This window comes from Talpa occidentalis, unplaced genomic scaffold (assembly GCF_014898055.3).
Source record: "Talpa occidentalis isolate TD23 unplaced genomic scaffold, MPIMG_talOcc4v2.1 talOcc4.2, whole genome shotgun sequence".
Taxonomy (NCBI): domain Eukaryota; kingdom Metazoa; phylum Chordata; class Mammalia; order Eulipotyphla; family Talpidae; genus Talpa; species Talpa occidentalis.
Window position 1 is genome coordinate 124,521,856 of NW_023602073.1, and position 15,741 is coordinate 124,537,596.

The 15,741-nt window shown below is 33.9% G+C and overlaps 1 protein-coding gene across 4 annotated transcripts in view; it reads right to left on the minus strand.

The window, feature by feature from the left end:
* Positions 1-343: 343 nt before the first annotated feature.
* The window catches only part of PTPRK (protein tyrosine phosphatase receptor type K), a 524,091-nt gene continuing 508,693 nt past the window's right edge, over positions 344-15,741 (minus strand). For all 4 annotated transcript variants that reach the window (XM_054697815.1, XM_054697816.1, XM_054697814.1 and 1 more), the window contains 8 exons: positions 12,900-13,035; positions 12,521-12,670; positions 11,472-11,645; positions 8,241-8,372; positions 7,990-8,115; positions 5,346-5,509; positions 4,438-4,573; positions 344-1,816 (listed from right to left, as the gene is read on the minus strand). In XM_054697815.1, coding sequence (XP_054553790.1) covers positions 1,763-1,816; positions 4,438-4,573; positions 5,346-5,509; positions 7,990-8,115; positions 8,241-8,372; positions 11,472-11,645; positions 12,521-12,670; positions 12,900-13,035 — 1,072 coding nt within the window. In that variant the 3' untranslated portion in view covers positions 344-1,762. The remainder of the gene's footprint in view (positions 1,817-4,437; positions 4,574-5,345; positions 5,510-7,989; positions 8,116-8,240; positions 8,373-11,471; positions 11,646-12,520; positions 12,671-12,899; positions 13,036-15,741) is intronic.

Sequence of the window (15,741 nt, forward strand, 5' to 3'; positions counted from 1 at the left end):
ACTAAGAATCAAATCTGTTGACAAGTCATTTACCTTCTCATTAGCTTCATTTTCATAACTGTTGAAATTAAGATGACAATTACCATTTGTCAAGTTTGTTATAAGGAAAAAGCAGGTACATTACATATATATATGTAAATAAATATAGAAACTAATTTTCCTCTATTCAAAGGGACTTCTTGAGAGTCAATTTAAATTAAAAAAAAAAAAAAACAGTGTTTGGACATTGGTTTTCTTTTTATAGGATTTTTTTGTGGTCTACTTGTATCAGTGAGAACAGACTATTTGGGAATGAAATCATGAAAATTAAGAAGATAAAGAGATGTGCAAACAATAACTGTTGTAATTATAAAAACTTTATTTCACTCTTACTTTAATTAAATCTTTATAAGCACCATGTCATGTACTGGCAATCTAGAAAGAGGATACTGGAATGCTTTAGTCAATAACAAACTGCAAGCTGATGATGTGAAGTTACAGCTACACTGAGCATGTGAACAAGACCACATTTAGAAAGGTTCACTTGAGTAACTTGTGACAATGCACAAAACAAGAATCTGGCATCAATACAGTCACACTTTCTACAGCCAGAACCCAAAGTTTGTGCATGTAAACATCAAAAGAAACACTTTATCACCTTGACAGTTTACAGTTTGCTAAAATTTGACCCTGGAAAGCATAAATGTTGCCAACTTGTTTTCTTGACCAGTGCTTGGTCTAAAGATCAACTCACTTAAATTTAAAAGATGCTTAAAGGCTATGCTTGATTTTGCACAAGTCATTAGCAAGGTCTTTGAATGTGTGCAGTTCTCATATGTGACCACCAAATCATTATCTAATGCAATTGTGAATAATTATACATTTTCAGCAAAATGTTTTAATTTGGTCCTATGTTAAAAGACCCAATTGCCAAGGTGTTTTACAGAAATTTAATTCACAAGCATGTACACAAGAGAATCACTATAAAGAACATTGCTTCCTGGTTTATGAATAAAAAGTTTTTCCTCTACTTACACTAAGACATACAAAAAATAATCTACAAAAATCATTTGCAATTGATTTTAGTGAAAGAAAAGCTTTCTTCGGGAAAAAAAAAATGATTGTGTGGTGGTAGTATTTTAAGCCATCAAAAAAGGAATGTAAGTAACCAATAAATATAATGTGCTTTCTCCATATAGACATATTTACACTTGAGTCTTTGGCTTATGTTTTTTCTAAAAAGAACTTTAAATGATCCAGCCATCATTGCACATTAAAAGAAAATAAGCCAGTTATATATATTTATATATTTATATAGATTTTCTGAAGTCAAAACATGTAAAAAATGAAATTTACTATGAATTTGCACAGCTCTTCTTTCTTTGTCCTGTAAAGATTTAACTTTTTTACCTAAAAAAGGGAGAATAATGCCACATAGAAAGTATTAATTCATGCAACACACAGTGGCTGCTATACCAAACCAGGAGAGAAAAGGCTGCATATTCACTGTACAAACACTGATAAATTCTCATTTGAATCTGGTTCTTATTAAATATAATTTATGTGGCACGAAATGTTGATGCTTTCATACAGTCATAGAAACTAAGTGAGTTCTTTTTATTAAGATACACAACTTCATAAGAAAAATACTTTCACCTCTTGAATGCAAAAGTCTCCCACCCCCCACAATAAAATCTTTCTGCACAGGTATAACAGGTACAACAGCTGCTGGCTCAACAGATGAACAGGTTTCTGTCTGGATGCACGCTTACGTCTCACTGGACTAAGACGATTCCAGGTACTCCAAAGCTACGTCATAGCAGAAACGGTACTGCTCCTGAAAGATGTTCAAACAAAAGGATAGAGGGAAGTTAATAAAAAGGAGGCTGAAGAGAAATAATAGCTTCCAAAGGAATACTCAGCAACCAATTTAGATTGTTCATGAATCACCAATTATTTTTTCTATATACAACTTTAATATCTGGGTATATGTATTTTACATTTAAGGTTAATGAACTCATTTAAAGAAAAAAGGGCATGTAAAAAGCTATCTTTGTCTCATATTTTACATCAGAAGCTAAAAATACTAGTATTTTTTTAATCTCATTCTAATAGTAATTACTGATCATTACAAAAAAGTTTCCAAGTATAGAGAAAATCATAATTAGAAAAAGTTTCTTCAATTCTATTATCAAAAGCAAGGTATTTTTAAACTAAAAGTTTTGCTTCAGCCTTTTAAATACATGGTTCAAATAATGATTTACAATTTCATTATGTACATATATTTAGGAATAATATTTTTATATTTCACTTTCTTCACTTAGCATTTTGTGCATCTTCCCCCATGTAATTCAACATCTTTTTGAATGTTATACAAAAGTCTATGAATTCTTGTATATGAATTGTTTGACTATTAGATTGGTTTTATTTTTTTCTCTGTTATAATGTTTCAGTGAACATGTGCAAATGTCCACACATCAGAATTCTTTCTTAGCAGTGAAAAAAAGTCATTAAAAATTGCCACTTCACAATTCTAACTTCTTAATTTTTGACATAGTGTTTATAGTCCATCAGTGTAGTTAAGTGAAATTTTCAAGAATGATTCATTTTTCTCAAATATTTTTGGCTTATTTATACCTGAAAAATTTATTTTTGCTGTCTTTACATACTTAAGACAACTTGGCATAAAATTTTGAGTGCAAACTGTCTTTCCTCATAAGTTCATCTTCATTATTAATAATTTAGAAAAATTTAGAGACCACATTGCCAATTATGACTTACAGTATGGGGAATAATTTAGAAAAATTTAGAGATTACATTGCCAATTATGACTTACAGTATGGGAATTATTAAAAAATTTCCAGTTCAGTTCAAGTGGTCAAATTCAGGCTGCACTGGGGAACAATCTAAAGCGCATATTTCTTCTAAAGAATATTTCCAAATTACTCCTGTAATACAGGAGGGTAATAAAGTCTTTCCCAAATCATTTTTATCATTCCTACTCTAATTATCAAGTAGGTGTGATATGAATTAGCTTACCATTGTGGCAAGTGCATCTGTAGAACCAAAATATTGCTTGAAAATAGTTATTATGTCTTTTGTTCAGTCGCCAATAATTTTGTTCATATTCTACATTTCCTTGCTAAACTTGTCAGCTCAACTCAACAGCACTCACCCTGATTAAACACAGGTCAGAGGGTGTGGTGCTTAGTCAATATTCCTGGGGCATTAAGGTAAATAGTAATTCTTTGGAGGGTTCTAGAGTGGCAGAGTTTAACCGTCAAAATTGTTTTTAAAAATAAAGGTAAACAATCAGAGTTAAATTTAGAGGTAAAATTTAAATATTGAGGCTGAAGTAACACCACTGATGATTTTAAGTCTTGAGCTAAGAGACAGAGGTGAGAAATCTATCTCAAAAATCCCTCAAGTCCATTCCCCTGTCTTCATCTCTACTGCTAATACACCAGTAAAAACTCATGCCATCTAGGCTGAGGGAAGAGGCAGAAAAGAGGAAGTTTGAAGGGGTCTGCACTAGGGGTGTAACTTTGCTGTCACTTGTAAAAGTGAAACTGTATAAATCTAGCTCTTCAGGTTTTGTCACAGGAAGAAATGCGCCTCTTGTGTGAACAATCCACTAGCAGGAAGTGGTGAAAATACTTTAAAGGTTTATTGAATTGCTCATTTTAGTTATCTGATCATCTTGATAAATGTAGGGCAAGCAACAATGATGTCTTGGTTTTTCTGTGAGTAAAAACTACACAGCTGCTCCTGACCTTATCCCACCATGCCCATGTTTGTAACCCAGACTCTTCTGAAGTGAAATGTGCTAGAGAAGGTTAAATTTCTTTCTTACTTTTCAAATAGCTTCAACCAGGTAAACTCCCACATACACATACCTATCAACTGTTACTGTGCAAGCCGTATTCTGATTTTATGAGTCCTGCTAATTCAGGTAGCATTGTATGCAGTATGCTTTCTATTTAATAAATATTGAAAACTCAAGATGATAATTTAAAAGTTTATATTTGACCAGAAATGAAAAATCAGAATGAGTCAAATAAATTCCAGTTGCCCATTAAAAAAGTGCTGATAAATCTATGAGTTAACCACCCAGATTAATGTTTTTACCAGTTAACTCAGAATGCTTTAAGAAATAAGAATAAATTAGAATAAAATCTAGATAGCAGGATTTATTCTTCTTATGGAGCTATTTATTAAACTCTTATACATTTCCAAAATTGAGTTAAAATAGTGTTTTCAACATCAACAGTACATGGCTCATGTAATTAAGTTTGTGTTGGTAGAGGGGATGCTTGCCAACTCATCAGTGAGACAGCAAATTTCCCACAAAGACTCATTTACACAGTTGATTCCTGATTTGAGCATGAAGTCAATCAAGGAGTAGATATATCCCTCCCTATCTTTATGTTCCCTTCTCTATGCCTAAGATTGACTCACCGGTGCTTCCACCATGTTGGGCTTGCTGTTCCTTAGTGTCTTGACTGCATGGAACACGTCAACCACATTTTGCCGTTTCACCATTTCCACAACAATGCCTATAGCACAAAACATGCCACTTCGCCCACCACCATTTCTGAAAGCAAAGGAAGCAAAGGCATTTTGGTGACTAAAGACTACAAAATTGTACATGTGATTGAAAAGGACGCATTATTTAAATTTTTTTCATTTGTTTTCATTTTGCTTCCTATGTGTGCATGTGTACAGACATAAAGGGCAGAGAGGAAGGACACCTGAGGATGGTATCAGTTTGGTAGCTTATACTTAGGAATCTGCCATGGGCATGGGCATAGATATTTTAGATTGTGATAGATTTGTAAGTTGTAAAAAATCAGAAAGCTTTTCAGAGTAATGCTCAAAAGAGCTGAAATCATATACTAACTATATTTTTAATACAGAAAATAGGGTAGTTAATTATAGAATCATGAGACAGGAATTTTGTTCAAAAATAATATCTAAAGAGTTCCCTAAGATGTGAGTCAGATATTCTTTTTTTTTTTTTAAGAGTTATTTATTTATTTATACAAGCATTGGGTACAGTCAGAAGCGCAGGAGGGTGAGAGAATACACCAGAGCCAGAGGGGAGAGCAGAGCAGGCAGACTGACGAAGTACACTGCTGAGGGGAGCAGCGGGCGGCAGGAGAGGTCTGCACGCCACGTGGGACCCTCGCCCAGTGGCCGGGGATCGAACTGGCGCTGCAGAGGCTGTGGGCAGCTTCACAACCCAGCATTCAACCACTGCACCATTGGGGAGGCCCCAGATATTATTTTATGTAGAAAATGTGAAGACTAATGAGGAAATGAACACCAAGGCCCCCTGTATGGCTAAGCTAAGCTGCCATACTTACAAGCAATGGATAATTGTCCGGCCTTCCCCTTCCTCGCATTCCTCCTGCCATTTTTCCACCTGTAGTATCAGTTTCAAAAATGACCTTTTGGAGCCAGGCACTTCTCTATGAGAAGCCCACCCTAGATACTGAAACTGCTGCACCATCAGATAACCCTCCTGTGGCTGTAGAAGGAAAAGTATTGTTATGTAAATAAAATGAACATGCTAATTTAGAAAGCAATAAATAACATTTACATTGTAGTCAGTCTAGCTAATATAAGTCCTAAATATGTACATGGTAGTACAGACACATTTTAAGTTATAGAAGCAAAAACATGAGCATTATCCTTTATACAGCGTATTCCTCAGACCTCATATGAGATAATCAACTCCTATGATTATACTTCTTAACTTTCAAAATCATCTCCTCTTCATTGCCACTGACATCACTGAACTTTCAATCATAACTCATAATTTCTCCAGGTTGATCTCCCTGAATAAACTTTGATCTCCTTCCAAACCATTCTTCAGGCATCCTGATTATTTTGAAATGCAAATGTGATCTTGTCATTCTCCAGCTTTAATGGTTTCCAAATGATCTTAGCATAAAATCCAAACTTTATCTGTAGCTTAAAAATCCTTACATGATCTGGCTTCAACCCCTCCCCAATTTTTCCTTTACTTTAACACACTATTCAATTTCTAGACACACTAGCTTTTTTTAGTCAAGTTGTTAGGGACGCTGCACATTCTCTTATTTCGCCTTGAATGTTTCCTTCTTGTTCACCCCTCTTAATCCCTAACAGAGGAACAACCTTGTCTTGAGTTTACCAGAGGCTTTTGTGGTCTTAACAATGAATCTTGTGTGTCCTAGGAAGCTCTATCCTGCACAAACTAGGATAGCTGGCTACCCCACCTCTTTCCAAATAGCTCATTCTGATTCTTAAAATTTTGACTTAAATATCATTACCTCAAATAAGTCTTCTCTGATCACCAGGTCAAACACTGCATTCTGTGCTTTTTCTCTATAAAGTTCTTATATGTAAATAAATGTCTATACAATTAGTTGCTTAATTCTTGACTTTTCTAATAAAATGTAAATTCTATAAAGACAAAGAAATCTCTTTATTCTTAATACTCTTGTCACTAGAACCCAGCAAAATATTTTTCAAAGAATAGTATTGTTGGATGGATGAATCAAAATAAAATGTAAGGAAGAGTATGTAACACACGATCAAGCCATATCACAGGCATAGATGGGAAGGGCTCATGTATCTTTAGGAAGGACAAGGACCTATCTAATACATCACCCAATTTCTTGTTGGTGCAAAACCAATATTTAGTAAGTTGAATGATATTAAATAATGAGCTCGGAAATAGAAAATAAAATTGTGCATGAATAAGGATCCAACTACCAAATATACAGGAAGATAAACTAATATACTGGCAAAAAAATGTAATACAGATTTCAGTCCATGTTCCTAGAATATTTTTCATTAAAAGTGGAATTATCGGACAAGTCTTACTTTCTTAGTTTAGCAGCTATGAATTCTTACCTAAAATACTGCTAGAACAACAATGTAACAGAAGCACAGACATAATGAAATTCCATTTAAATTAACATCTAAGATAGGCATGAATATTATGACATGATTGAAGTTATTTTTTCCAGTGAAATGAGCTATAGAATTAGTTTATAGTTATATACAAATAGACTTACTAACCAGAAACATATACAGCAATTTTGATATGTGAAACACTGAAACTTGACAATCTCAGTGAAACACTTAATACACATTCATAGAGCTGCAACTCTTAAAAAATGGAACAATCTTTCTCTTCAAAAAGAAAGTAATTCCAGAGAAGTTTCCAATGTTTTCTTTTCAAATTATGCTTGCTATTTGCTTACACAATCTAAGGCATTTTTATGAGTACTTTTTATTTTTTGAAGGCGAGATCTAAACCTTGTCATTTAGGTGAAAAACATAAGAAGAGTCAAGGAAAGAAAAACTGTGAAAAGGCACAATTGTAGCAGTACAAGTTCAATTTATAGACCTGGGCAGAAGTTAAGACATTTAGAAAGCGAGAATGGTAGGTGGGAATAGAATCAATCATGGCTGTGATTTACCTTTTCTTTCATATCTGCAGTTCTCTCTTATATGTAGGACTAGGAATAGTGACTCAGACCCTTCTATAATGGCTGATCCAGAATATCTCTTCTTAAAGAAGGTTAATTCTCTGTCTTTATTATTATTATTATTTTTATTACAATATTCTTATTTTTCTATTGCATGCCTTTTCTGGTTTGGATGTCAATACTGAGAAAACATGCAGTTCAGTATAGGGACACATCTGTACATATTTAGGGACCAGGCTATACAGTCAAACTCAAGTGAGCCAGTGAATCTGAACCTAGATTTCCTGATGAAATGAATTAATCTAGTAGTGACCAGGAAATGGTAGCTTCTCGCATTTCTGGTTTCCTGTTTTTAGAATGCATTTTCACTCCTTATACTAAAGTAGAGATGATTACCAACTTTGGTAATAATATGTAATGTCTGTTAATTCAACTAGCTCTGTTTTCTGAATGGAATTATATTCCATCTAGTTATGATAACCTGTTCCAAATCAGCTCAGTTGAAAGGATGAAATAAGTTACTTACTCTTGTTAGATTGCATATCCTAAAAATCCGATTGATCACATCACAATCCATTGAACAAGACATACATTCCACTTGGATAGGGCCATATCGTACCACCCCTTCTTCTGGCCAGTACTGTGGGCAACCCTAAATAAGGATGGTTTGAAAGAAAAAGAAAATGAGGATGCCTTTTTCTAATGAGGTAGAGAAAGCAGATTTTAGCATTTTATTATTAGTTGTATAGAAGTACTTAGCAAACATTAGCCACTAACTTGGGATAAGTCGACTTCATTTAACATCACAATTGAGGTGCAGCCATAATCATAAACTAATCTCCAGAAGTCTTTCACAGTGTTTGGCAGAGGGTATTGTGTGACGATGAAAGCAGCTGGTTGTCTGTAGCTCTGTGAAGAAAGAAAGTAGATGGAGAAACTTAGGAACTTAAAATGCACCATCATTTGTACAAGAGATCCAATATACTTTATTTTTTTTTAAAGATTTACTTATTTATTCATACAAGAACTGGGGTACAGGCTAGAGGTGCAGTGGGTGAGAGGATTCACCAGAGACAGAGTGGGGAGCAGAACAGGCAGTTGTACTGAAATACACTACTGAGGGGAGCAGCAGGCGAGACAGGAGAGGTCTGCTGCGCCATGTGGGTCACTTCCCTAGCCGGGGATCAAACTCATGTTGCAGATAGCTTCACAGTGTTGCGACTTAAGCCCTTGCTCCATCAGGGAGGCCCATCTCCAATACACTTCAAAGCAGGAGTAATACAATGCAGTATATTCATAGGGAGATGCAGCTGCACTGTGGCATGAGACATGGATTAACAGATTTGGACCACTGAAACTAGTAATTAGTCAATCTGATGGCAAGACTTCAGTGTCTCAGCAGTAGTTTAAGTCAAGAATTTGAGATTTAATTGAGAAAAGTAAACACAGAACAATATAAATAAGAGACTAAAGACTAAAGACTTTTTAAGGTGATCGCCTCTGAGGTAGACCTGTTAGATGTATCAATTTGCCAAAGAGACTGAAGACAACAATGACACAAATTCCCTGAGGTCTGTCTATATCTTAACTGTTATGTATTTAACTGTTTGGCTTTCCTCCAGGTCAATTAAGAAAAATCACATATGCCTCAAACTCATGTGCTTTTCACTGTATAGATTTATTAGCATATTCTGCATATTTTGTAGGCAACCTACTTCCCAGTTTCTTGGGTATTTCTAACATATATCAAGGATTAGAATAAATAGCCTCATTCATTTAAGATGTTTCAAGTGCCAAAGAATAAAACCATTGCACTGGTTAGCCCCACCTAAAAGAAAATGGCTCCTTTGTTTACCAACTACCTCTTGATTGGGGCATAGTATATTACGTTTTCTCCAGAAGAAGTGGGTATTGAAGACCACATTCATCTGGCCTAAGCAATCTGCCATTCTTCAGACTGACGATCTATACCAGACCAGAAATATATATTTCTATGTAGTAACAAACTACTAATTTATTTAAAAAAACAACTATATAGTTTCCTGAGATTCTGCAATGCTGATAAAAATTGTCAGTGATCTCCTAGCTCATTTGTATAATGCTCAAGTCCTTCAAGTATCTTAATATCAGTGTAGAAACTGACCCTTGCCCTTCACTCATCCTACTATCATTTGGGAAATGCTGCTAATCATAGCATTCCACTCCATGGAAGTGTGCAGGATAAATCTGAGCTGATGGTAATTCAGCTGGCTGCCTCTAAATGATCTTAATATTTTCTAAAGACACACTTCAGCTGGGGTGAGTGACTCCTAAGAAATGTATTAAAGCTCATGAGAAAAGTTAGAAAAAAGATATAAATTTTCATTCCAATCAAATATCTGCTCCATGAGAAGGTAAATCAAAGAGGGATGAAAGCTATTTACTCATCTTTTGAGTCACAAAGGCAAGGAGATAAACAAGGAGGAGATGATACGGGAAAGGACTGAAGATTTCCTACATCTTCCCTTTCTAAGTGCAAGAGCTTGTCTATAGCTTTGAACTAAAAGACTCCTTGGTCTTAATTTTCAGAGGCATGGCAAAATGTGTATAATACTAATGATGGAGGTGGAAGGTAGAGGAAAGGAGGGAGTATTGATCAATTAGTCCTGTTTTTACAAGCCAAACTAAACCTTACTTTTCCGAAGTTGCAACTACACTACTAAATTTACAGGCCAGTTTCGACTAAAAAATGTATCTCTGTTGAATTACAGGGAATTAAGCAGAGAGCTGGAACAGGTAGAGTACAAGTAGAATACTTGTCATGGTTATTAAATTCATATTAAATAAAAAGAAACCTGAAATTTAAGACAAATTTAATAGATGCCAAAGACAAATTCAAAAGGCATCAATATCTTTCCTGATATTATTACTTTCCCTTTTCTTTTTTTCACACATCCTTTTTCTATTCCAAATCCAGACTTATAAATAAAAGTTCTTGTGTGTTTTATCTGAACTTAGTATATTTGCCTTTCCAGACAACTAAAATGGGAAGAATAAGTAATGGCTAGTTAAGACTATTAAGCATGGATAGGAACTTTTCATTTGACCTTGTCTTGAGATAATTCTGCTCTATGGCATAAAAAAAAATTAAAAAAAAAATGAGCCAAGTAACTAGTAAAAGATGAGTTTTAAAAGAAGAATGTGAACTTTCTGAAGTCCCTACTAATAGAACTTAATCTTGAAAAACACAATAGGAGCAACAACTTAGGAAGCGTCATTATTATTACTCACAAAGGAATGACTCTTGACTTCTAATTTCTCCTGCTAGTCATAGATTACAGGCCAAACTAGAAAAGTTTACAAATGCAGGTGACAAACTGTTTAAAAGGATTCTGAGTGCTAAACCTTAAATATTAAATAGCCTTCTTGCTTCTTCCCAAGTTACTCTAAGCAACCATATTTTAAAACTCTCCATGTTTTCTAGCTGATGTTAATGTGCTGACTACCTGTAATATAACCTACAGGTATGAAGACTGAAATAGCCTAAGATAGTTCTTTCATCATGATGGATATTTTAACATGATATCTTTTACGTCTTCCTTAGTTACTTAGTATAAATAGTCTCGATTAATAATGGCCAAATAAAAGAAGCTAGCTATAAGTTATCATAACATCAAATGTCAGAGATAAAAATTCCCCAAATTAACATAACTTCCATAAGACATGGCATTCTGTGTTTTTTAATATTTGCTTCTAACTATATTCAAAACAGATAAATGTGACTTTTTTGAGAATAATTAAGATGATAAAAATCACCTGCAGATATTTCCTGAAAATCAAACTCCAATTTACAGTAGAGCACAAAACTTATAGTTTCTAAGAATTCCTGTACAGGAAATCCAAAATCACTCCAAAATATTTGTATTTCAATGAAAGTATCAATTTTCCTGAAAAGAAAACTAGCCAGTGTTCATTGCATTATATAACTTATTATGACACTTTACACTGACAAAGAGAGCAGTGTCTTACATCCATAAGAGCAGCATTGATGTAGTTACTGCTCTCCCCATCAATTGTAATTAAGAAAGGCAGACATCTGTCAGGTGGCAGCATGTCCATGAAACGGTTCTTGTCATGGTTTCTTGGCAGACATGCTATACTGCAATCTTCAGCTTGTAGTCGAGGGGTGACTGAATTCAAGGTCTAAAAAAAAAAGGGAACCTAGGTTAACATACAGTGACCTACTTAATAGCATAACATAGATTCATGAAGTATCTAGGAAGCCAAATAGCAAAGGATTTGTAAAAGCTATGGTATTTGCTACTGTAACAGGTTGATTGACTTTGTAGATAAAGCAAATGAAACCTGAGAAATGACAAATAATATATACCTTGTTGAGTGTGCCTCTTTTTAAAAAGAAAAGGGAAATTAAGCATCACAGCAAACTGCGAAATGCATTATTTAACCCATGAAAAGAGAATTGGCTTGATCTGTGATGATCAACCATTATCAAAGTCGGAAACTATTACTTGCAATAACATTTGGCATGTCGTATTTGAAGAGATGCTGTGGCATATTGGGGAAAAAGCACTGGGTAAAGAATCAAATATTAGGTTTCTTAGCTACTCTTGACTTCATATTCACATACCTTCAGGGAAGTCTTAAGGGCAGTGGAAACATCTGGGGTTATTTAGAGACAATGTTTGGCGCAGACTTAAGCTATTATTATTAATGTGCTGATCTAAGATTTTAAGTGACAGAGAAGGTCAAAATCTAAAAGACTGCATAAAAAAAGTTGTAAATACACATACATCACCACCAAACTTGACTTTTATGACACTTTTACTGTGTACTCTTTCCTGAGTCTGACCTTTTTTGTCCTTTAAGATACAGCAGATAAGAGCTTATTAATACAAAAGTGACTCTATAACAGGTATAATTAAAGAGACAAGTATTATAGTTAAAATAGGGTCAAAGTTTATAAATTCATCTTGAAAGAACTTCCTTAGAAGAATTAATAATACCCAGAACAAAATATGATAAGTTGTTCATAAAAGAGGCCCTAAAATAGTAAATACCTGGAATTCATCTTTGAGATGTGAAGAGTTAGTCTGGGAGTCTATTCTAATCATATCAAAATATGCAGCTTTAAATTCACAGACAGGTATGGCAGTTTCTCCACATAAGCAGGCTTCTAAAATTGCATCATGAATAAAAATGTACTGTTCCTATCAAAAGAAAGAAAAATTCATATTATTTAAAAACTTTTCTGTCACATAGGGTGGAATATACAGAGAATTTTCTCTATATGGAAATATTAATATAGATACCAATATTTTCCTGTATGACTAGATAAGTTATGATTGATTCTATATGAAAAAAATATCTGCTCTTTTGGCAGAAATGATGGAAGTAAAAAAAAAAGAAAAGCTACTACAGTTAAATCAATCAGGATACCTCTGTCTGGACCATATTGATACGACGAGATCGTAAGGCTTTGACACAGTTGTAGATGTCAACAACACCCTCTCTTTCAGCCATGTCCAGCATAATGTCAATCACAATGTAACAGCCAGTTCTTCCAGCACCAGCACTGAAAATATAAACAAATTATTAATTTATTTTTAAGCTAAACAAATCTGAAGGATTGTGGAAGCATGTCTATATAACCTGTTCAGCTTTCAGATAGGTGAAATTAAACTGAATTAACAAATTAAGACACAGAATTTGTGTACACTGTGTAAACACTTATTAAATAACTTCAAGTAAAACATCTGCTTAGGTGTGAATTGCTATTGGAACAAGAGTTCCTTATTAAAAGTTGTAACTTCAATCAATGTAATTTACCATATCAGCAAGAGAAAAGATAAAAGTCATACGATCACTGATAGACACTGAGAGACATTCAATAGGATTCAGCATCTTTCTCAGAGCAATATATAGTTTTAGTGCAACTGCTATCAAAGTCCCAATGGCATCCTCAAAGAAATAGAGCAAACATCATTGAAATTTATGTAGAACCATAAAAGACCTTGAATAACCAAAGCAATCTTGACAAAAATACAGAAAAACAAAGTTATCATAAGCCCAGATTTCAAACTACGCTACAAAGATATAGCAATCATAAAAGTATGGTACTAGAACAAAAACAGATACACAGACCAATGGAAAAGAAGTGAGAGTCCAGAAATAAACCCATACTTGCATGGACAGTTAATCTAGAACAAAGGAGCCAAGAACATACAATAAGGAAAAGAAAGTTTCTTCCACAAATGGTGTGCAAACTTGACAGCCACATACAAAAAAAAAAGAAAAAGAAAAAGAAAGAAACCAGACCACTATCACATACCATACTCCAAAATTAACTCAAAATGGTTAAAAAGTTGGATCTAAGAACTGAAACCATAAAACATAAAAGATAACATAAGCAAAATACTCAACGTCAGCTTCATGAATTTTTTTGGGTACTTGATCCGACATGGGGAAAGAAAGCAAAAATAAAGAAATAGGACTATATCAATCTTCTGCACAATGAAACAAACTTATGGTTAAAAAGAAAGACAACCTACGTGGCGGGAGAGGATATCGGCACATCACACATCTGGCAGGGCTTAATATACAAAATAAAGAACTCATACAACTAAAAAAGAAAACCAATAACCTAATCAAACAATGGGCAGAAGAATTAACACATATTTCTCTAAACAAGATATATAGTCAGTCAACAAACATATGCAAAAATGTTCATCCTTACTAACCTTAAAGGAAGTGAAAATCAAAACAATGGTGAGATACCACCTTACACCTCTAAGAATGGCCCACAGCAAAAACAAAAACAAAAATCAGAGCCAAGAAATGTTGGCAAGGATGTAGAAAAACGAAAAGCTTGTACATTATTGGTGGGAACACAAACTTGCCCAGCACCTATGGAAAACTGTAGGGATATTCTTGAAAATAGTAAAAGTAAATGTGCCAGATGATTCAGCATTCTACTCCTTGGTGTCTATCTAAAGAATACAAAACACTAATTGAAAGGTATATATACACTCCTATGTTTATTGTAACACTAACAATAGGCAAGACGTAGATATAACCTAGGACCAAAGACATGTTAATTGATAAAGATGTGGTCTATATACTCAATTAAAAGAATAAAAATGAAATCTTTCCGTTTGCAACAACATAGATGGAAACAGAAAGGATTATGCTAAGTGAAATAAGTCAGAAGGAGAAAGACAAATACTGAGTGAATTCACTCATATGTGGAATACAAAGGAACAAAACAAAGGAATAGACAAAATCAAAACAAATCTAGAAATCTTATTGCCAAATTGAGGCTATTAGAAGGCTAGGATAGCAGATGGGGAGTAAAGAGAGGAGGTGGGTCCCATGGTCTCTGGTGGAGGATTATAGGTGTTTTGGTGATGAGCATGATGTGGTAATATACATCTGAAGAGATTTGAACCTCTACTCCTAAACTGTATACCAATAATACCTCAATACAAAAATATGTTACAATAATAAAAAGTACAAAATTTCAGTTATAAGTCCCAGGGATGTGATGTACTGCATGATGACTATAGTTAATAATAGTGAATTGTATGCTAGAAAGTTATTAAATGAGTAGATCTTAAAAAGTTACAAGAAAAATATAACTGTGTGATTACATGTCACTTAGATTTATTGTGCTGGTCATCTCATAATACATACATATATTGAATCATATTATAAACCCAAAATAATGCTATGTCAATTAAAAGTAAGATGTAATTTTAAAAATCAAATTGTTTTGAAAATAATGTACATAGGTCATTTAACTTATGTAGCTCTCTAATAGTCTTCATTTCATGTAAATCTAAGACATAATTTGAAGTTTAGAATTGATCAAGGAAGGGGTAGATTCATGTTTTAAAATTTAACCTCAAATTGAATGACTCTAATACTCATTTGTTTGTGGCTCCTCTGATAAAATGTAAGAATGTTACCTCCCTATGTTAGCCAGATAAACTCATGTAAATAACAAGGCAAGTGAATTTTAATTCTAAACCTGTAAGTGGGAAGTCTGAGGAGTTACAATTCCAGGGGAAATGTTAATGGTGGGAAAGAAAATATTGGCTATCAAGGGGGAAGGAGACTAATAATAGAAAGAATATTTGAACAGTGATTTGAAAGAAAATGAAAATGACTTGTTAGGAGTAGAGTATAATTTTTAATAAAGACTCACAAAGACAGTTACTCTCTTAATGTATTTAATTCAGAAACTGAATAATAATAATATATTGCTCATTATTTTGTCCCC